The sequence below is a fragment of the Benincasa hispida genome, unplaced genomic scaffold (genome assembly GCF_027475165.1).
Source record: "Benincasa hispida cultivar pf3 unplaced genomic scaffold, pf3_genome.v1.1 HicScf984, whole genome shotgun sequence".
Lineage (NCBI taxonomy): Eukaryota > Viridiplantae > Streptophyta > Magnoliopsida > Cucurbitales > Cucurbitaceae > Benincasa > Benincasa hispida.
In genome coordinates this window covers 1-22,495 of record NW_028327135.1, presented here as the reverse complement: position 1 = coordinate 22,495, position 22,495 = coordinate 1, and the positions used below count along the sequence as shown (strand labels likewise).

The following is a 22,495-nucleotide window of genomic DNA, read 5'->3' as shown; positions in this document are numbered from 1 at the left end:
TAAACCTTGTCTTCATCTTCTTTTCTTGTCTTTGAATAGTATGTATTTCAAATTAAATGCATAAACAATCTGAACTACTTTGGAAATGCACACCCTTCATGGTTTTAGTGCAATGACAGACCCACTTATGATGAAACATAGAAACAGTTGCTGTTACTTGTGGAGAAATTGGGTTTACACCATAGGCGTATTTCTTGCATCATGCATGCACTTGGGTAGCATCAGTTAGTGCTTTTATCAGTCATGTTTTTCCTTATTACGTATATGCAGTATGATTTATTTTTACCAAATGGTTTTCAGGACGGGAATCATGCTTCTTTCCTAGAAGTTCTGTCCAAGCATGCTTCAGATCTTCTGTCTGATTCAAGGTATTCATGGAAAAACTCAACAACTACATGTAATTTAATGGACAATTTACTTATTTTTGATACAGCAGACTTAGGTACCCATTGGCCGAAGGGACAGGTAATAATCTTGGTAATATATTGTCAGCATTAAAGAGATGGCGGAAGAGTTGGAGTGTTGTTGTCCTGGTGCGGGAAACTTCATTAATCTTTTTACATAATGAAACTTTTCCCTTTTTTGGAATTTGACTCTCACTGTCCGTCCTTTACAGTGTCTTTATCAAGTTGGAAAGTTTGGCAAAGTTCAATTGCTTGACTTGCTTTGTGAGGCACTTGATCCACAGCTTTTCAAACCAATAACGTCTGAGAATTCCAGTAGACTGCAGCAAGAAAAAGGGACATCGCTTTCAAGTAGTTATGAGCTACAATATCAATTTTCATCACGTAAGGATGGGTATATTTATCAAGTAATTCGCAAAGTGAGGTAGGTCATAAGGTTTCCTGTAGCGTGAACTATTGCAATTGTTCATACGGTCTTATACAGCTAATAGCAACAATCTTCTAGGGATTACATAACTACAGAATTAAGCTTTAACTTTGCTGTATGCTTTTCCTGAGGATGGATTTTCTTTTCCTTCTAAAAGACATAAACACAACTTGAATTAGTATTGGAAATATGATTTTGTGACAAGTAGACCAAAAGGCAACAGGTCCTCCAAAGACAACATTTCAGAAAGGAATGCACTAATGATCGAAATAGAAAATCTTGATAACTTTTTGTGGTGTTTCCTGTATGTGCAGTTGATTTGGGGTCGTTTTTTTAATCCTTTGGGTTCTTTTTTTTTTTTTTTTTTTTTTTTTTGGTAATAGAGATGCTAGTTGATGATGGAGGAGGTCGTGTTGTTCCTCCTTTAGGGATAAGGGAAGAGTTTTTTTTGCAGGCTTGCTTTTCTGCTTGGTGGAGTATTTAGCTGGAGATAAATCGTAGGACTTCTAGATGGATTGAGCATTTGTGGAACATTAAGCATTAGGTTTAAACACCTCTTATGAGCATTTGTCTACTAAGGCTTTTGCTAATTATCTGTTTGGCGTTATTCTTTTGGATTCCCTTTTAGTAGTTTGGCCTTTTTTTTTTTTTTTTTTTTTTTTTTTGCGTGTGTGTGTGTGGCCTTGTATGTTCTAGTTTAAATACTAGTTTGGTTTTTGTACTTTTGGCTTTGGTACAATTTGATGCTTGTACTTTCAAAATGTTCATTTTGGCCCCTATCCTTTTAATTCTTGTTTATTTTGATCATTGTACTTTCAAGATGTCTATTTTGGTCCCTGTGCTTTTAAAAAATGACCATTTTGGTCATCTATTTTCATTTTGATCTCATTCTTTTTATCAAAATTTTAGCACAACACTCTATTCACTAAAATTCTTCAAATGTAACCATAAATTTGTATTAAAGATATCCATTATATTAAAGTTTATGTTGGAATTTTGTAAATAGGGATCAAAATGGTCCATTTTTAAAAGTAGAAGGACCAAAATGGATTGTTGGGAAGTATAAAGACCAAAATGAACAAAAGTTGAAAGTATAAGGACCAAAATGAACTAAAGTCGAAAGTACAAGGACCACTATATATTTTTTCATATTTCTCTCTGAAAACTCAGATCCTTATATTCAAAAAAAAAAAAAATGCAGAATGAGGTACAATTCATTATAATATTTTCTTTTTTTGCTACTAACATAGTACTATTTCAAGTATAAGGACCAAAATGAACTAAAGTCGAAAGTACAAGGACCACTATATTTTTTTTCATATTTCTCTCTGAAAACTCAGATCCTTATATTCAAAAAAAAAAAAAAAAATGCAGAATGAGGTACAATTCATTATAATATTTTCTTTTTTTGCTACTAACATAGTACTATTTCCACGTTTTGTTCGAATCTTCAAAATTCTTTTGATTTCAAGTTGAATTGATCCTTAAACATAACTGAGCCCCGATAATGCAATTCTAAAGTAATTTTTTTCCTTTTTCTCTCTCATTTTCTTGAAACACAAATATTTCATTGATTTTATGAATATTATACATGATATCCTTTACAGGATACCAATCATAGAGAAAGGGAGAGGAAATGTGATTTCAAAGTAGATCTTTCATTTTTTTTGGATAAGAAACAAAGTAGATCTTTCATTTTCAAACTGTCCCTAGATCTTTCTCTCTCTTCCCCACTCCAACCATGAAACTCTTATCATTGTTTTCCACCAAAAATATCCTCATATGAGATAAGATTTTATTCTTTTATTTATTTATTTATTTGATGAAAGAGATTTTATTCTTTTTATGACCCAAGGCACTCCAAATTACATAGTTTGCTATTTAAATTTCCTGATGCCCATCATAAGAATTTTCATGAATCATACGATGCTTCATACATCTAAATGAGATTTTTTCCCAATGCAATATGAAACATGCTCCACTGTTGTTGGTTTTGCAAATGATAATTTTCTATTCTAGTAGCTACATATTTGGCTTCTTCTTGGTGTTCTTTATTGAAGACATTTACTGGAAATTTGTCTAAATTGAACTGCTTTAATATTTCCTATGTGATTTAGTTTGTCATTTGCTTTCATTCTTGTTTTTGCATGCACTCCCATGTAAAGTTGTATTTTTGAGCACTAGTCTTTTTGTTTCATCAGTAAAAAGTTTTTGTTCTTGTTCAAGCTACATCTTTGTCTTTTTTATGAATCTAATTTTGAGCTATTAGGGATCTTCCTGCTGAGCTTCTTCATCAGTTGCTAATGAGTTGGGAAAAGATTACTGGCTGTGTTCCTGAGGTATGGTTATACTTAAAATAAGACGGTTAGAAATCATGGAATTCACTTGTAATATTATCCATCTGTATATATTGACAACTGTGGTGTATTTTCATTTTCACTTTCTTTATGGTTGTGTGGAACATTTTTGATGAAAATAGAAGAGGAAGGAGAAGAGAAACACAAATGGTTTATGTGGAAACCCCTAGGCTAAGGAGAAAAAACCACGATAGAGACTTGTTTTTATTATTCAAGTGATACAGAAATACAGGAAGACTTGCTCAAATAAATAGAGACTTGTGTTGTACTGGGTTTTTACGGTAGCATAGAATTGTTGGAAAACAGAGGACACCTCAGACTTATCAGTCAAAAGAAAAACCCAGGTCAGTCTGGTGTGGTCGTCAATAAAGGTGACAAACCAATGCTTGCCTGTAGAGGTAGTGGTTAGTGAGGGACCCCAGACATCACTGTGGATAAGACTGAAAGGTTTGGATGGTTTGTAAGGCTGAGAATGAAGGGGACACGACTTGTTTAGCCCGTATACACACATCACAATGTAAGGATGATATATTAATATTATGAAATAAATGCGGAAAAAGATACTTCATATATTGAAAATTAGGATATCCCAGACGGTAATGCCATAACATAAAATCAGTTTCAGCAGTAGAGAAATTCAAAGAAATAAAATTAGTCCTATAACTATCCCTAAAAGAAGTCTCATCAGTCATGAAATAGAGCCCCTATCGTGCCGGACAGTGCCAATCGTCGTTCTCGAGCTCAGATCCTGAAATAAAACAATGTCAGGTGAGAAAACAGTCTGACAGTTCAGGTCTCTTGTAATTTTACTGACAGATAATAAGTTGTATGAAATTCTAGGAACATGTAACACATCACGCAATATTAGACCCTCAAAAGGAGAAAGATGTCCTTTTCCTGCGACAGGGGCAAAGGACCCATCTGAGATTCTAATCTCTTCATTTCCGGCGCTCGGGTGATATGATATAAAATGATCAGAAGAACCGATCAGGTGATTTATTGCTTCAGAATCCACAATCCAGGGCTTGTTTCCATTAATGCTAATAAAACCGAAGGACTGAGCCATACCTTAGTGTGCAATAACACTGACCCTGACAGGACTTAAGTTACTTTGACCGTCTGCTTGAGGTTGAGCTTGGGCTTTGTCATTCGCCACCAGAGCCCGTCCAGAACCAGACTTGTCTTGTGACTGACGTCATTTGTAATTGGGAAGTTTTCCATGCAACTTCCAGCACTGGTCTTTTGTGTGCCATGGTTTTTTGCAATGCTCACAAACAGGTGGAGGTTTCTTGTCACTGTCAGATTCGGAGGACTTTGTGGCAAAAGTAGTAGCGTCAGTAGATGTAACTATTGAATTATTCATTGCACTAGACCTGTTTTCTTCCAAGCGTATTTCAGAATACACCTCCATAAGCGACGGTGTAGGACGTTGGACCAATATCCTGCTGTAAACACCGTCAAACTTCGTATTTAGCCCAGCCAGAAAATCATACACTCGATCAGCTTCCTCAATTTTGGAATACTGAGTCATGTACACTTCTAGATAATTTCACGACATAAGTCCATTTCTTGCTATAACAGGGATAATTTGTTGAAGTACGACATTACGTCCATAGTCCCTTGCTTGCATTCGTGGACTTGCTTGCATAAGGTATATAGGTGGGATGCATTCTGCTTCTTTGAATACGGCTGCTGTACTGCATCCCAAATGTCTTTGGCAGTTGCCGTATAGAGCAACAGTCTGCCTATTTGAGGTTCCATGCTACTCAGCAGAACTGACCATAGCAATGAATCTTCTGCTCTCTAGATGCATTCTTAGGACTTACCAGGTTCAGGTTTTGGTATCTTCTCAGTTAGATAACCAAATTTTTGTCTTCCTTCCAGAGCCATTCTGATGGATTGCGACCAGGAGAAATAATTTTTGGCCATTCAGCTTTTCTCTAATAATAATTCTTGTAGAATATCCCATTGATCCAGACAAAAAATTTGCAGTAGGTAAAGAATGGAAAGAGTTTACCGGGTTCTCGGAGTACAACTGAAGATTGGATGGCTCCGGTAGAGCACTTTGTGAGTTCGTGCCAAGAACCGACCCAAGATCCACGAGTTGTTGCTGAAGAAAAACAAATCTTTTTTTATTCTCACTAGGACACACCCTATTCACAGCTACCGGAGAATTCGCCAGAAAAGGGACAGGACTCGCGCCACTGCAGTTGGACTCGGCTGGCTGATCCACCGGCGGCTGTTGTTCAAAGACGAAGCCACGACTGGTCGAGTCAAGGAAATCGCCGCGGCTTCCTGTCTGCACCCGAGGGTTTGGCACGAAGTGGGTCTGCTGCGATTGAGTCTGGACACCATCGACGGATCGGGTTTGTGCGGGTGGCTGGGCTTTGATCAGATCTGGACGCCGATAGTTGTCTGCACCTGAGAGATCGACGGATCTGGCGCTGCTGAAGTAAGGCTGGACGCCACCGTCGATAGGATCCTTTTTGCGCGCAACCGGAGCGTCATTGACGTGTCGTGACTGGGTGTGATCCTCCGCGGCCGGCCGCGACCCAATCTATTCGCGATCCTCCATGGCTGGGCGTAACCCGATCTATTCGTAGCCAGATTGGGTTGTCTGTCCAACGACACTCATTTGTTGAAGAAGACGCGGTAAGGCAGCCTCTAGGTACTGTTGGACAACTTCCTTAATCATGTCAGCCATCTCGGAGTTGGTCGTCGAAGGGGACTCATCAATGGCGGCTAGGGTTTCGTCGCCTTGCTCTAATACCATGATGAAAATAGAAGAGGAAGGCGAAGAGAAACACAAATGGTTTACGTGGAAAACTCTAGGCCAGGGAGAGAAAACCACGATAGAGACTTGTTTTTATTATTCAAGTGATACAGAAATACAGGAAGACTTGCTCAAATAAATAGACAGACAGGAAGCCCTAGGCCCATAAGAAAATTACAAATAAGCTCCTAGGGCAAACCAACCCTTTTCGAAAAGTTTTTTAGGCCTGATATTGGGATTGTGAGATAGCAAACTTTTCCATATTTTTCTTAATTTTATTAAATTTTCTTTTGCTCTATGTGGAAGCATTTGTATATTAATGTTTGCATCTGTTATAATTCTATAGTTAGGGTTTTCCATTCTTGTAAATATTTTGTGATATTTTCCTTTTCTATGCTTTGTACACTTGTATATATTCATATCTTTGGTGAATGAGAGCATTCTGATTCTTTCTCAAACCTAAGAGTTTTACATGGTATCAGAGCCCTCTAAACAAACTAAAGGTTTTGTGAACCTTAGGGTTTGAGAATTTAGAACCCATTTGTGATATGTTTAGGGTTTTGTGGAGAGGTGAGTTTACACTTTTGCTCACAGTCGCCGTCTTTGGTTCGTTCGCCGTCGTTAGCCGCCGCTGTGGGAAAAAAAAAGAGACTATTTTTTCGACACCGCCCAGTCCGTCGAGGAGCCCAACCGTCGATCTACAAAACCCCAAAGTCCAGATCCCATCTGACCAGCGCGTGAGGCTCACGCGCCGATTGTTCCTCTTTGTCGTCCGTCCATGCGCCGACGCGTGTAGGCGCGTGCGCCATTGATTTTGGTTCGTCTTCTGTGGGTTTCCTCAGTTTTGTTGACTCTTCTTGGTGGTGTGTTTGTTTGGGATATATAGACATACTTACTGCTTGTAAAGACATCTCTTCGGTAAATTAGGTTTGATTCTCTGCTGTCCGGTGTCTATTTTTTGAGGTAATAGCTGATAAGAAACCAGTAGTCATGTCTGAGATTGCTGAACACAAGTTGAATGGATCCAACTACTATTCATGGAGATCAAATGTTTGCCACTTTATTAGGAGCATGGAGATGGATGATCACATCACAGAAGAGCCATTGATTGATGCTAATAAGAAGATTTGGTGGCAGGACGATTCAAGAATGCTTCTACAAATCAAGAATTCTATTGACCGTGAAATTGTTGAACTAGTTAATCACTGCGAATCAGTCAAGGAACTAGTAAATCACATGCCCTCTTTCATTCTTAAGGGTGAGATACCTTTTTGTACTTTATGCCCCAAGCAACATTTGTTTCCCATTCCACCCAAAATATTTGGTTGTACCTGCTTTGTTCGGGATGTTCGGCCTCAGCATACCAAGCTGGATCCAAAGTCCTTAAAATGTATTTTCCTTGGTTATTCCCATGTTCAAAAGGGGTATCAGTGTTATTGTCCTAGTTTAAATAAATATTTCGTCTCTCCTGATATCACTTTTTTTGAACATACCCCATTTCTTTAATCACCGTCTTTCTATTCGAATAAGAGTCAGGGGGAGCATAAGGAATTAGAGGATGATTTCCTTGTCTACACAGTTATTTCTCCTTCCGATCATCTTCCTGATTCATCTCTACTTGTGGCTACCTCTACTTTTCCACCCATCGTTAAGGTCTATACTTGACGACAACCTCCTTCAGTTCCATGCTTTGTACCAGAGTCTTCTTCATCATTGGATCCAGAAACGAGTGATGATCTTCCTATTGCTCTTCGTAAAGGTAAACGTACATGTGCTCATCCTATTTCCTCTTTTGTTTCATATAACCATTTGTCGCCTTCCACATGTTCATTCATTGCATCCTTAGAGTCTGTATCCATCCCTAAAACTGTTCATGAGGCTTTGTCTCATCCTGGTTGGTGTGCCGCAATGGTGAAGGAGATGACTACCTTAGATGATAACTGTACTTGGGATTTAGTTTCTCTCCCTGCAGGAAAGAAGGCTACCGGTTGCAAATGGGTGTTTGCAATTAAAGTCAATCCTGATGGTTCTGTTGCTCGGTTAAAAGCACGCCTTGTAGTGAAAGGCTACGCACAAACTTATAGCATTGGCTATGCTGATACTTTTTCTCCTGTAGCAAAAATGGCATCTGTGAGGTTGTTTATTTTATTAGCTTCAATCAATCATTGGCCTTTACACTAGCTTGATATTAAAAATACATTTCTTCATGGGGATCTTCAAGAAGAGGTGTATATGGAGCAACCACCAGGGTTTGTTGCTCAGGGGGAGAATGGAATGGTGTGTCGCCTTCGTAAATCCTTGTATAAATTAAAGCAGAGCCCACGAGCTTGGTTTGAAAAATTTAGTCAAGTGATTGAAAGCTTTGGAATGCGGAAGAGCACGTCAGATCATTCGGTCTTTTTTAAGAGATCTGAGGGTGGTGTCATCTTGTTAGTCGTATATGTGGATGATATTGTGATTATTGGTGATGATGCTTTAGGTATCCAGTCTCTAAAGACTTTTCTTCATAGTCGATTTCATACAAAAGATTTGGGCATGTTGAAATACTTCTTAGGAATTGAGGTAATAAGAAGCAAGAAAGGAATTCTATTATCACAGAGAAAATATGTACTTGACTTGTCGATTGAAACAGGAAAGCTAGGGGCTAAGCCATGTAGTACTCCAATGATGCCCAACTTACAACTCACAAAAGATGGAGAATTACTAAAAGATCCTGAAAGATATAGGAGGTTAGTGGGAAAACTTAATTACCTTACAGTGACTTGACCCGACATAGCTTATTCAGTAAGTATTGTGAGTCAGTACATGTCATGCCCTACAGTTGATCATTGGGCTATATTGGAACAGATTCTTTGTTATCTGAAGGCTGCTCTCGGGCGTGGTTTATTATATAAGGATTATGGTCATACTAATATTGAATGTTTATCAGATGCCGATTGGGCAGGATCTAAAGAAGACAGAAGATCAACTTTAGGGTATTGTGTTTTTGTTGGTGGTGATTTCTTGGAAGAGTAAGAAGCAAAATATGGTGTCACGTTCAAGTGCGGAATCAGAATATAGCACAATGGCACAATCTGTGTGTGAATTGATTTGGATATATGAACTTCTTGTTGAGTTGGGATTTAAAATCACCACACCGGCAAAGTTGTGGTGTGATAATCAAGCAGCACTTCATATTGCGTCTAATCCAGTATTTCATGAAAGGACTAAACATATTGAAGTTGATTTCCATTTTGTACGTGAGAAAATTCAACAAGGGTTGGTATCTACAAGATATGTGAAGACTGGAGAACAATTAGGAGATATCTTCACGAACGCATTGGATGGAAGACGTATAGATTATCTATGTAACAAGTTGGGCATGATTAACATATATGCTCCAACTTGAAGGGGAGTGTTATAATTCTATAGTTAGGGTTTTCCATTATTGTAAATATTTTGTGATATTTTCCTTTTCTATGCTTTGTACACTTGTATATATTCATATCTTTGGTGAATGAATAGAACATTCTGATTCTTTCTCAAACCTAAGAGTTTTACAACACCAAATCCTTCTTGCTTATTACAAGTGACTTCTATCTAGAACAGAAAGAAAGGACAGAAAGCTGTTTGTAATTATTTTAAATTTTATTTTGTTCCGAGTCTTTGGTTTGCTTGTCTTCTCATCCTGTTTACTTGGAATTATTGTTTTCCTATTATGCATTAGTCACGTTTTACATATTTGCTTGTTTTAGATCCATGAAAACGTGAAAGACTTGCTGTTGGCTTTCAAGCTTGGGAATGGAAAGAGTTCAGAAAAAGACATTGCAGATTTATCCAAGTAATATTCCACCTCTCATGTTGGGATATTTTTTAATATCTTCTGTTAGGTACCTAAATACAGAAGTTGTATCTTGTAGAAGTTGTTAGAAAGTTTCTACTTGGTTGTATTTGTTATTCACATCCTTTTTTCTTCTCTCCTTTTGGAAGTTTGTATCTTTTCAACTTTTATTCCTTTTCACTACATCAATAAGAAGTTGTACCTTGTTAAAAAGCCAAGCTTTTATTGAGAACAAATGAAAGAATGAAGGCGACAAACAAAAAACCAGCCCAAGAATCCTTGAGGTGTCCTTGTAATAGCTCTTTACTGACAAGTGCTGGAACTTGATTGAGGAAAAATCTTTATTTAAGCTGGATGATGGAGCTTCTATTAAAAAGAAAGCCCACTGGAGACGAGTTAGATAAAATGACGTTTACCTGTGCTCTACAGTGGGGCTGCATCCAATTTTCTAGCCTACCTTGCTACCTTAAGTCCATTGAATATTAAAAGATTATCTGAAGATGGGATATGAATTAAAATGCTTCCTTCAGCCTTTAGGACAAATGATAATTCACCATGCTCAGTTTTTTATTTCTTTGATATTCCTTATTCTTTTTGCCAGTTTATTAAAGTGTTTTTTTCAGGAGTTCAACCATAGTTTGAAGGAAAGAGATCTCACTTCTATAATTCATGGTTTTTATTTTTTATTTTTCTTATTTTTATTTATTTTAAAATCAATTAATTAATTATTATTTTCAATTCATCTCGCTGTTCCTCATTTGCTCCACTGAGTTAATATGTGGAGGTATTTGTGCTTTCAGTATTTAGCTAGCTTTGAGGTGACCATTTTTCTCTTCTTGTGGCCTTTTGACCTCTCTTTGTACTTCCATTTTTCTTCATGAGCTCCTTTGAATTTTTTAAGGAAAAATTGTATGTAGTTAGATATGGAAACTACTGAGTATACCATCTTCATCAATTGGAAATCGAACTAAATCAGGATTCTACTATTTTATTTGCAGAAGACATGGATCCAGAAATGGCTTATTTGTTAAGAATTCAAAGTTGATGGAGAAAGCTGAGTCATTTCTTAATTCATTGGTTAGGTAACAAAACTTGTTCACATTGAGCTGTTATTATTGTTCCATGATATCTCAATGTAGATTATAAAGGAATATCATCATTATTTTGTTATATTTTGAGAATTGAATATATGGGTTGTGTAAATTGGTCGGAATTTTTTGTTTGATTTTAATGCGAGTTCTCTCCAGTGGATGAGGCAACCTTTTTGTTGTAGGTGTATTCTCATCCCTGTTACAAATTACTTTAGTTGAAAACTAATAATATAAGCATAATACATAAAAGCTAGGGCCAATATGATGGGCTCTACAAAACAACTACCTAATTACATAACAATATATAAAATGGCTCCAATTGCACAAAAGAGAGACATTAAACTTCGAATCAAACTCCTCTCAAGAACTTTCCACAGCTCTAAGATTCTCTCAATTCTCTTAAGCCAAATGTTTCATAAGACCGGAAAGAATGCAATCTACCATAGTGTTGGCCCTTTCTTGGAAAAGGAGGATGAAATAACACCTCTTCCATCATATACGAAGACTTTATTAGGAGACCACCTAATAAGAAAATACTCAAGAATACAAGAATAAAATCAAGTATACAGAGATATAGAAATAGGTGAAAACATATTGACATAAGCTATAATATCATAGAACATGGAACAAGATAACCTAGGCTTTTAATAGGGCTAGTCTCTCCCAAATTCCCCAAAGGAAATTCCCACCAAATTCTTCACACTTCCCTCCAACCTCTCTCCTTCTATTTATAATTAAAATCCCTAACAAACTTCATATCTAATTACTCATTTGCCCCCTTCTAATAACCACACCAATATTCTATTACTAATCTTACTATTTCAATAACTAGGAGTCTTACATTACTCCGCCCTGTGCTTACAAAACATAAATACAAAAATTGGGCAACCTTCTCTTAAGTAACCCCCACTGCCCAAATAACAAATATTGAGTATAACAACTCCTTTTAATTTGGATTGCCTCACACCAACAACTCTTCAAACGTTGGGCCCATAAATCCTTATCTTCCTTAAAATTACCCTTGGGCTTCAGGCAGTTCCAGCCCATACTCAAGCCCCTTTTCTGCCACTCCCACAAATGGGCCTCAATGAATTTATTAAATTCAGGCCCACCAAGCTCCTTCTCCCAGCCTCCAATTGGTATTCCTAGCCGTTTAGGGCAAACCCAACCCTCACCCACAGTTTGGGCCCCAACTTCTCCATGTAAACCAAGCCCGTTTGAGAAAATCTGGGCATTCTCATGCATTTTCAGCCCATTAGTTAAATCAAAATTTAATCACCTTCTGATAAAGTCAAGAAATACATTGAGAGGGCTAACCTAATAAGGAAATACTCAAGAATACAAGAATAAACTCAAGTATACAGATATATGGAAATAGGTGAAAATATATTGAGATAAGTTATAATATCATAGAACATGGAACAAGATAACCTAGCCTTTCGAGAGGGCTAGTCTCTCCCAAATTCCCCGAAAGAAATTCCCACCAAATTCTTCACACTTCCCTCCAACTCCTCTCCTTCTATTTATAACTAAAATCCCTAACAAACTTCATATCTAATTACTCATTTGCCCCTTTTGAATAATCACACCAATATTCTATTACTAATCTTACTATTCCAATAACTAGGAGTCTTATAGACTTGCTCCTAGTCTACATTCCAAACGCATCGAAAAAAAATTGTCCCACGTCGTGTTTGCATACTGACATCTCCACAAAATATGCTCGACATCCTCCAAGACCATTACAAACCATGCACCATTGAGGCTTAGAAGAAAAGTATGCAATCTTTGCATTAGGTCGATGATGTTCCTCCATGAGAAACTTACTAGGCTAAAAATTTGACCTTCATAGAAATTCTCACCTTCTAAAGAAAGAAGCTGGAGGAAAACTTCCCATATAGATTAGGAACAACAGATGAAAATTTGACCATAGATGTGGAGAGACTGACTAGCAAAGCGAGCAGCAAAGAAACATTAGAGAATTGATTTTTTATGAGATGGAAGCTTGAGAAAAAGGACACAAATTGCAAGATCAAACGTCAAAGAGGCAAATGGTGAATGCGGGGAATCAATAGACGAAGGGGGCTATCTAGTATTCCCTACCCAACTATCCTCCCAAAAATGAATCGAGAAGCCATTCTTAGTGGGAAAACCTCAAGAAACTAGAGAAAGTCGTATACCTAGAAGTTAGGGGCCTCCATGAGTTCCTAAAAGTGCCTTTGACCCTATGACTTGAGGTCCATTTTTTAGGAAGATGAGCGTGTTTGCTCATGATAATCCTACACCATCAAGGGTAGGTTTTCAAATTGAATTGATATAACCATTTTTAAAAAAAGACCTAATTAAGAAGTCTCATATCAATCAAGAGACAACCTCGAACCTAATTCAATGAGATATTTACCTTCTTGGACATCTCCCCACGGTATCCCTCGAGTTCTTTTCCACTCTAGCACACATTGAGGAGGAAACCTAAATAAAGAAATGAAATAAGCTAAGGTCCTATTTAGAACAGACTAGGTGAGAGTCAATCTAGGCTGGAAGTGCGAGAATCAAACCACAAAGCCAAAGCCGATAGCAGTTCAATGAGCCGACAACGTGAGAAGACCAAAGGCTGGAAGTGCGAGAATCAAACCACAAAACAAACCAGCTTCTAAACTGTCGCTTCCAAGAATACAACTACTGTCGCTTCCAAGAATACAACTACTAGAAGAAAAACGCAACTTCGGACAAAACAGTAAGGCTTAGGCTCATAAACACGAGAAAACCACAAAAAAACTTTAATTCCTGGACAAAATCATGAAGCTATGATTTAACTGAAAGAGAATGAGAAAGAATTGATTCCATTTAAAAACCACATTTTCCAATCAAATTGGAGAACTTGGCAGGAATTTTGGGAGACAATTTTGCTTGAATATTTTCACCTTTCTCAAACGAAGTATCAAAACCATCGGTAAAGCAAACCTCTGGAGTCTCCTCAACACAATCATCTTGTGCTAGAGAATTCAAAATATCCTCACTGCTTAAACTAATATCTGAGTCTGCATCAGAATCGCAACTAGAATGAGTGTCTTTAGGAGGTGGATGGTTATAGACTCCTTTTATAAAAGTAATATTTGAACCTGGAACTTTAATGATTGATTGGTTGAAGTTTGAACTATAAGGGAAAGGATGTGGATTGTCTGTCGGATGCGAACCAACTAATAGTAGATGTGTACATGACTCCTCCAAAACATCTAAATTGATCTCAAATTATTCCTTTGCGAATGAAGGCTTTTTTTTCTTGTCCGATAGTAAGAAAGAGGATAATAAGAAAATGGAGAACATTCCATGTTCACATCCTCTTTATTGCTCTCTAAGTCGACAGGCTTTGGAATTCTAACTGCATTTTCCATAGGACTATTAAGGCTTCTTAGAGGAAGTAGATCTGCCTCATTCGAAGTTGGAGCAAAACTAGTTTCCATGTCTAATAGAATGGGAACGCCCTCTTCAACAGAATCAGAAACCTCAAACACTTCGTCATCACGCTTAACTTCAATCAATCTTGCAATATCCAAAGAGTTAGAAAAATCTTTAAAAATATAACTCGCCTTGAAGGATACTAGGAGGATTTAATGGCTAAATATCACCAAGTCTAAGGTGAAAATTACTATTAGTCTTATCTATAACTTCAATTTCAGCTGGGAGAAAACCACACAAATTTCCTTTAACTTCAATACGAGCTTCAAAGCAATCCAAGAAATTCAGAGTTTGAGAAGAAATACTAACCAGACCTCCAAGGTTTTCTCCAATGGCTTTAAAAATAGGTACGAGTCCAAAAAGTCGAAGGTAAAATTTTTATCGACAGCCAACCTCCATAACTCACATTGTACTTCGCATAAGAATGTGCTTTGTAAGACCAATTTTCAACCTTCAAATGCATTGATCCAATTTCTTGCCATTTTCCATCGGAAACCATATCAACAAAACTATCATCAAGTTTTATTAATACCTTATCAGCCATGAAAGAATTGATTATAAATTTAGACTGAAAATAATCTTCCAAAGCAAGACAAATATCTTGCCTAGAATAGTAGGCAAACAAATGAGAAACAACAAACAAATTGTTGAAGTTCATTAACAACACTTCCTTATTTTTTCTAACCCAATAAGAGGAAACAAAGTCATATGGCTGAGAAACGACCTGAAAGTTTCTAGCCACTTTCAAATCATCTGAGAGAGTTGGAGCTAAAGGCTCACCAAATTCAGGCTCAGCAACACCAAACCGAGGGAAGGACAACAAACATTACTCCGCCTTACCCAAAAAATCTCAATCATTTCCCAGAAAACCATCCAACCCTTCTTTAAGAAACCAGCCGTAACATGTAGATTTTTTCCTACCTCCAGTAGGCGGCCAAAGCCACGTAGTTTGAAACCAGCCGGAATATGATCTCTATGGCTATGCCCACGTAGTTTGATAAATAATAATATAAACATCTTCTTTCCTACTTTGATACTAATGCGACATTCTCATTGGAGATGCCTTATATCCTGCTATTTAATAAAATGCATGAAAATAGTTCAATACAGTTCCAAAAGTACTTTTTACTAAATATTATGTTAGCTAGAGGGGTCTATTTCGCTATTTATCAAACTACATGAGAGCAAAATAGTTAATTTTAGGCCATAAGGATTTCACTGGCAATTGCTGTAAACCATTATATTCTTTTTTTTCTTTGCAATTATCGTGCATTGGAAAAATCAAGGGATCTCACAATCTTTATAAAATAGATGAGCTACTCCTCTATTTTTTACAATTAGTTATGAGATGGAAGCCTGTGGTATCTAATATGAATATTGAAGCATAGGGGCAGATAACTGGTGTCTTTTTCGGTATAGCACTCTAAGTAGATAAATGAAGTTTACTAAATAAGAATAAAGTATAGATAGAGAAACTTTGAAGAGCACCTAGAACATTGTGATACTTTGATGTTCTAGTTGTTATATGAAGCACTGTTACTTATTTGGTCTTTGTTGTTTTTCTTTTAAAAAACCAGTGAACATATGAGGCCTGTTGATTGCATACCTTTCCATGAACTTATCTGCTTCAAAGATGTTAGAAAACTTCAACTGGTAAGCATGTCTATAGCACTCCGATATGAATCTACATGTTCCTGATCATTACTTGAAAGTATAAATGGTACTCCTTTACCAATAGTTGCTAGCTACTGAGATGATTTTAAGGAAATCCGTTGGAGTGTAATCAGTAATCACCATTGTTGTAGCTTACTGAACCACGTTAGTTTAGTTTCTTGTTTAATTTTATTGATAATGCACCCGTACTGTGGCTATTATTCTCAAGGCTCTTTGTCAATTATTATGCCGTAGTTTATAAATTCAAATATTTATAATATAGCCTTTCAGATTTCAGAATTATGTTTAACAAGCAAGAATGATCATATGGACCAGTTGTGGTTTTTCAATTGAATATTCTGCTTTTCTTATTGGTGTTTGTTCTTTTTGGTTGGGCTCAAATCTTTAAGTCTTTTCCTTTTTTTTTTTGTCCAAGATTTTTGGTTCTCAGGTGTTGTCTTTGGTTTGGTTTCCAAAGTGTGGTCTTTTGTGTTGAGTTTGATCTTCTAAGCTATCTCTTTGCTAGTTCTTTTTGTTCAGTTTTTTAGTGTTTCTCGTTGGATTTCTTTTTTTTTTTTTTTTTTTTTTTTTAATAAAAAATTTTATGTCATTTATTTTATTTTTGTGAACTTTAGTGGTTCTTTTGTGTTCCGTTGTATTATTTTTTTCTCTCTTGTGGAGTATGTATCTTTGATCATCATTACTTTTTCATTTATTTAATAAAAGAAAAAAATACTCATTATGACACCATACTCATTTAACAGTATGAAATTTTTTTTTTCATGCCTATCTCTTTTCTCAAACCGATAGCAGTTTCCTAATGTCTAATGAACACGATTAGTGTATCTATTCTAGAATTTCTGCCCATTACATTGGTTGACTAACTTAAGCTGAACATCAATAAGAAAAGTCTGAAAATCATTTTTCTTTGTCATTGATTTGGGTACTTGGTCCATTCAAATTGAGCTTTTTTCTCTTTTGTTCATGGGGTTGGATTGGTGGAAATTAGCCGTCATCTCTTGTTAAGGGATCTGATGAACACCATTTTTTGAGGAGATAGTTAGTTCGGGATGAAAACTCCTCTAATCTATATTTCTTCATCTTTACCATCTTTCCTCCTTGAAATTTCATTTTGTGGATTTTGCCCCTTCCTTTGTTTGTAAGCTCCTCGCCCATTTCCCTTAGTTTTTGTCATTCCTTGTCTGATAGGGAGGCATCCAATATTAAAGGTCTTTTTATCTATGTTATGCTCTTATTTTCTATGGGAAAAGGGACTTACGCCTTTTAGATACTAGTCCTTCTAAAGGACTTTTGTGTAGATCTTTCTTTCTTGGCGGAATGAGCACTTTTCCTTCAAGTTCTCCTTTTCTTCTCTCCCTTTGGAAGATTAAAGTCCCAAGGAAGGTGAAGCTTTTTTTTTTTTTTTTATAGTTTTTCCATGGCGGAGTTAATACCTTGGATTGTGTTTAGAGGAATTTGCCTCATCTATGACATTTTAATTTTAGGAGAAACCTAACCGTTGATGAGTTTAAGAAGTGGATTAGTCTCGAAGATAACTTAAACGGGGTCCAATGAACAACCTAGAAAGATGTCATTGATGATCAAGACTTTCTTTTTTATAATATATGCTAAGGCAAATATAAAACCAGCGGACCTGTACCTCAACCACCTTCTTTAACTCGATTCTGAAAGTAATGTGCAACCCATGCAACAAGATTTCGTGGGAAGCATTGTGGCTTGTTCATCTACAATGTAGGTAATTTGCAATGTTGACCCATAATACCTACGAGTTCATTTGCAAGATTTCTTTCGTGTTTGTGACTCATGTTTTAGGAGGGAGTGCTTCTTACACGAAGCTGAAAATTTTGAGGAAGGACTTTTGACACAAAGCTTAAAATTGGGGAAGAAATTACTTCTGATGCGAAGCTGGAAAAATGGAAGATTGGTATCCGCGACGTGAAATTTAAGGAGGACAAAAATTCAAATGAGAGTCTGATACCATGAAGCTTTGTATATTTCTCATACTACTCTGTACAAAGATACAACTTTCAATTTAAAGAGAGGGAGAAAAACCATACAAGGGAATAAGCGATACAAGGGAATAAGCGAAGGACAAAAAGAAAACAAATACAAAGAAGGGTGTTATAGAAAAGGGAAAATCTAATAAATACAATGGGAGAGACTTTTGTATATTCAACCCGTACCATTGACATGATCTAAACCTAGCTGTGTGGATGAATCCCTAGATCAGACAAGATGTGCTTGAGATTTTGTAATCAAGTAGAGCTCTCTATTAAACCAGGTGGATTTGGATGGAATAGACCTATTAGGTCAGTAGACTGGAAGCAAGAGTATATCTTCTTTTGAGGGGAGGAGATTAAAGGTGTGACAGGTGGTCGATACCAAGTACATTCCATAATGTGGTCTGTGGTTGTACTTTGTTTGACTTAGCTCTGGGCCATGATAAAAGCAAGCTCTCGTAGGCGGTAGGAAATGGATGGATGAGGGGAGAGGCTCAAGGTGGTACTTTGTTCAAGGAGAGGACGATTAAGTTGCAAACAAAGTTCCACATTGATTAGGAAAGAGAGTGATCCATGGTATATAAGTGAGTACAATATCTCCGATGGTATGAGACCTTTTCGGTGGTTCCTAAACAAAATTATGAGAATTTATCCTAAAGTGGACAATATCATACCATTGTGGAGGTAGATAGGTGGAGGTTTTCTTGTCATTGTCCTTATCATGAGCTTAGTTAATACATGCATGCTTGCACTAGTCATGCATACTATATTCCCTGCAGAATTGATTGTCAAGCACACTTAACTTTGTTCATACTCTGGGTTATCTTGTTTTCGTTTCATCCATTTATATATTTATGTATATTTACCTAGGCTTTGATTGGAGATCCAAGAAGAAGGATTCAAATGGATCTTCTGGAGTTCCATAAAATCATAAAATGTACTTATTGCAGCGAGAACAGAAATAGTCTTTTACCATGTGCACACGATTCAACAATTATGTGAGTAAACCTCTGACTTTTGCATCGGAAACTATCATATATTTGAACTCTCTGCTATAATATGATAATGTAGTATTCATTTAAATCATAATTTGTTCTTTGAACTGATAAAGTTATTTTCTTCATACTTTCTGTTGTTTTACACAGAAAGAATTTGTATTCAACTATTGAATGGATTTCATACAATACTATCGCCCTAGATTTAAAGGAGATGCTATAATATGATAATGTAGTATTCATTTAAATCATACTTTGTTCTTTGAACTGATGAAGTTATTTTCTTCATACTTTCTGTTGTTTTACGCAGAAAGAATTCGTATTCAACTATTGAGTGGATAATACTATAGTCCTAGATTTAAAGGAGATAGTTTATACAGGAATAGAAATTAAACCAACGGTAAAAAATATGAGAGTGTTGAAGTATTGATACAATAAAATTTATCATAACCCATTGGCCACCATATTTGCCCAGTAATGTCATTTTTTTTAAAACTAGAGTCACAATTTTTTATTGAATAGATGAAAACAGACATGCTCAAAGATACAAATTCCATATGTGAGTGAAAAAAGAACAAAAACGAGAAATAAAAAGGACAAGGAAGTGCCCCCAAAAATGAAAAAAACTGAAGGAATAATCTTGCAAAGAACTTGAGGCTCGAACCAAACTTGAAACTTCAAGAAACCACAAAACAGGGAGCTGAGAAAATTATAGAGAAGTTCGTAAAGAGAGCCCTTTGAAAGAACACTAAAATACAACAATAAGCATGAAAAAACCTCCTCAAAACACTTGGAACCTCTGAAGACATAAAACAATCGAAAAAACGAAAGAAACAGCAGCAAAGCCAGCTGACGAGATTCTTGAACTGGAGCTGAAACCACCAAAGAAGCCAACTAATACAGAACACTTGGAAGCTTGAAAGAGACCAAAATAGGGCCGGAAAGCTTGACAGAGGAGCTTGAAGCAAACAAAAAGGGCATGTCTATAACTTCGAAAAACCAAAACAAAACTTAGTAAAATTAAACCTTGCAGAGTTTTGTTCTTGAATCGATGGGGAGATTTCACGCATCTCAAGAGACCAGCATAGAAAATTACTTCACTAGCTTATGCTTAGGTAATTTAAGAATTAATAGAACTTCACCTAGGTGTCAAATTTCATCAAATTATTGTAATCTAATGGAATTTAGGTTTATAACTTGACTACTGGTGACTTAGTGAGTTGATAACCACGAACCGGCCACTTGAATTAATTTTTGTAGTATTTTTAGTTTTCTCTTCACCAGTGTAAAACCAGGTTAGTAACGTCCATTTTTTTCCTTTGAATATAATTGAGAATTCATGCTTTGCTCCAATTTAAAATTGATTTCGTGTATACCCAACTCTAAATACATCATGAGAACAATGTAACTAAATGGTATCTGGTCATCGCAAGTAGCCTCTCTCCAAAGAGAGCTGGTAGCTTGTCTGTCTATATATGTAACTCAGTGGACCATCCCTCCTCGTTTTATGACATTTCTTCATGTAATTGTAACCTATTTGGAGTTCAAGAAGTACCGCATATTTATGTATGTAGGAAGATAAAAAAATTAATATTATTGGTGGATGTTAGAATCTTACTGTGTTGCATTCTTTAGTTTGACCAAAGATTTTTATGTAACTTTAATGTAGGTATAGTTTAGCGCAAGAGCATGGTGATCTCATCAATCTCCATGATTGGTTTCAATCGTTCAAGACAGTCGCTAGTCATCCTCAAGCTAAAAGGAATCACAGGACGAAGCAATGTTCTACACCAAAGAAAAGGAAAGATAAAACTAGCGTTGAAAGCAAAAGTGATGCATCAATTCAGTATCCTTTTACATTATTATGTGGTGAAACTGTAGTTTATGCTAATTAGATCTGCAAAACTGGTTTGTGAATGGAGTTCTATTCTGTTTGTTTTCTTAATTTTGGTACTTCCTGAGTGCATATTTTTCAGGCTAATCCCATAGCTCCATCTCCATTTTTGGTGTTTTCTTCCACAATATTGAAAAATGAAGAACAATAATTCACAAAACTGTGACACTGTTCCCCGTTTCTCGTTTTTTTCTGTCATAAAAGCCTCTATAGAAATATAGTTTTAATTATATATCCTGCATTTGTTCCCTTCATCAATGAAACATCATTTATCCCCTAGGTATTTTTAGTATCCTCCGTGAAAATCCTTAACCTCTTTTTCAACAGAGCAAGGTTTTGCACTGCTGTTACTGAACTGCAGATTACAGGATTGCTTCGGATGCCGAGCAAAAGACGGCCTGATTATGTACAGAGAGTGGCCTTTGGATTATAAGAACTGCAATTGATTCAAGCTGAATGATGCATACAAAATGAATGAGAATCCTCAGGTTTGCAGCTGAGGTGACTGATGTTAATGCTTGTTTCTTAAAGAATAATTTTTAAAGGGTAGAAATTGACTCAAACAGGCCACAAAATGAGAAACGGATAGTCAAGAATGTAGAAAAATGAAGAGTTGGTCAAATCCAATATGAGTCACACGTAGATGGTAGTTCAAGATTTGGGAGCACTCTTAAAATTCTTTCATCTCAGACGTCTGGAGAAGAGGATCAAACTAACTTTGCGGATAAAGCTATGTTCCATGCCCTTGAGCACAAGAGGGAATAGAGCAATCAATTGTTATATATAGAATGGTTGAAATATTTACTTTTTTTGAATACTGGTTTAAACCGTTTTGATTATTGAACAATTGAATAATTTTCTATATGCTGTAAGTTTATAATAGTTCAATTGAATTGGTAGTTTTTTATGGGAAAAAATAGGAAATTTTCATAAGTAACATTAGGAGAAGTTGGTGTAATATTTATTGTTGTTGGACAAATTATTTTCTTTTATGAAATATTAGTTTAAACAATTTTGATGGTTGATCCATAGAATAATTTTCGATATGCTTGAAGTTTATACTTGTTCAATTAAATTATCATTTTTTTAAAATTGTTTTTTATGTAAAATGTAGATTGTAGGATAAGGTGTTATCATTAATGTAATATTAATTTTTGCTGGTAAATTGTTAAAAACTAATCTACAAATAAAAAACATTATAAAAAAAATGTCATGTTAGCTAAAGAGTGGTCTTGTTAGGTTTTTGAGAAGTGATTTTTTTTTTTTTTGCCATTGGATTACAAAAACATCGGATACGTAGAACTTTTTGAAAATATTGATAAAAAAGTAGATAATGAAACAAGTAATTTAATGATGGAATGAGTGTTTATTGGCTTAATTTTCATAAATAAAAAACGAAAATGTTGGATTGTATTAGCAAGTAGCGGAAGCAACAAGAATCATCAAACACTCTAATTCATTAATTTTGGCAAAAACTAAAGCATGCTCTTGCAAAAACAAGTGGGTTTCAAGTTATACCTTTGTAGAACTTCTTCAAAGCTCGATTTCAGCTGCAGATTTCTCCAAATCTTGTTGTAGACCACCTCAAGATCTTTCCTACTATC

At 36.1% G+C, this 22,495-nt stretch overlaps 1 protein-coding gene across 4 annotated transcripts; it reads left to right on the top strand.

Annotated features, from left to right (window-relative positions):
* Positions 1-251: 251 nt before the first annotated feature.
* Positions 252-21,903, top strand: LOC120092630 (origin of replication complex subunit 3). Of its 4 annotated transcripts, none has more exons than XR_016527353.1 (11): positions 252-368; positions 437-533; positions 617-828; positions 3,101-3,170; positions 9,696-9,781; positions 10,780-10,863; positions 15,906-15,981; positions 18,873-19,000; positions 20,667-20,843; positions 21,219-21,379; positions 21,458-21,903. XR_016527353.1 is itself a non-coding variant. In XM_090310420.1 (10 exons), exons 1-10 carry the CDS (start codon positions 265-267, stop codon positions 21,322-21,324), a joined length of 1,140 nt encoding a protein of 379 aa, XP_090166546.1. In that variant the 5' UTR covers positions 252-264; the 3' UTR covers positions 21,325-21,903. The 4 variants fall into 4 exon arrangements, 2 of the variants coding, with proteins under 2 accessions (XP_090166546.1, XP_090166547.1); XR_016527354.1 differs by having other exon boundaries at positions 306-368; positions 434-533; XM_090310420.1 differs by having other exon boundaries at positions 21,219-21,903.
* Positions 21,904-22,495: the final 592 nt, after the last annotated feature.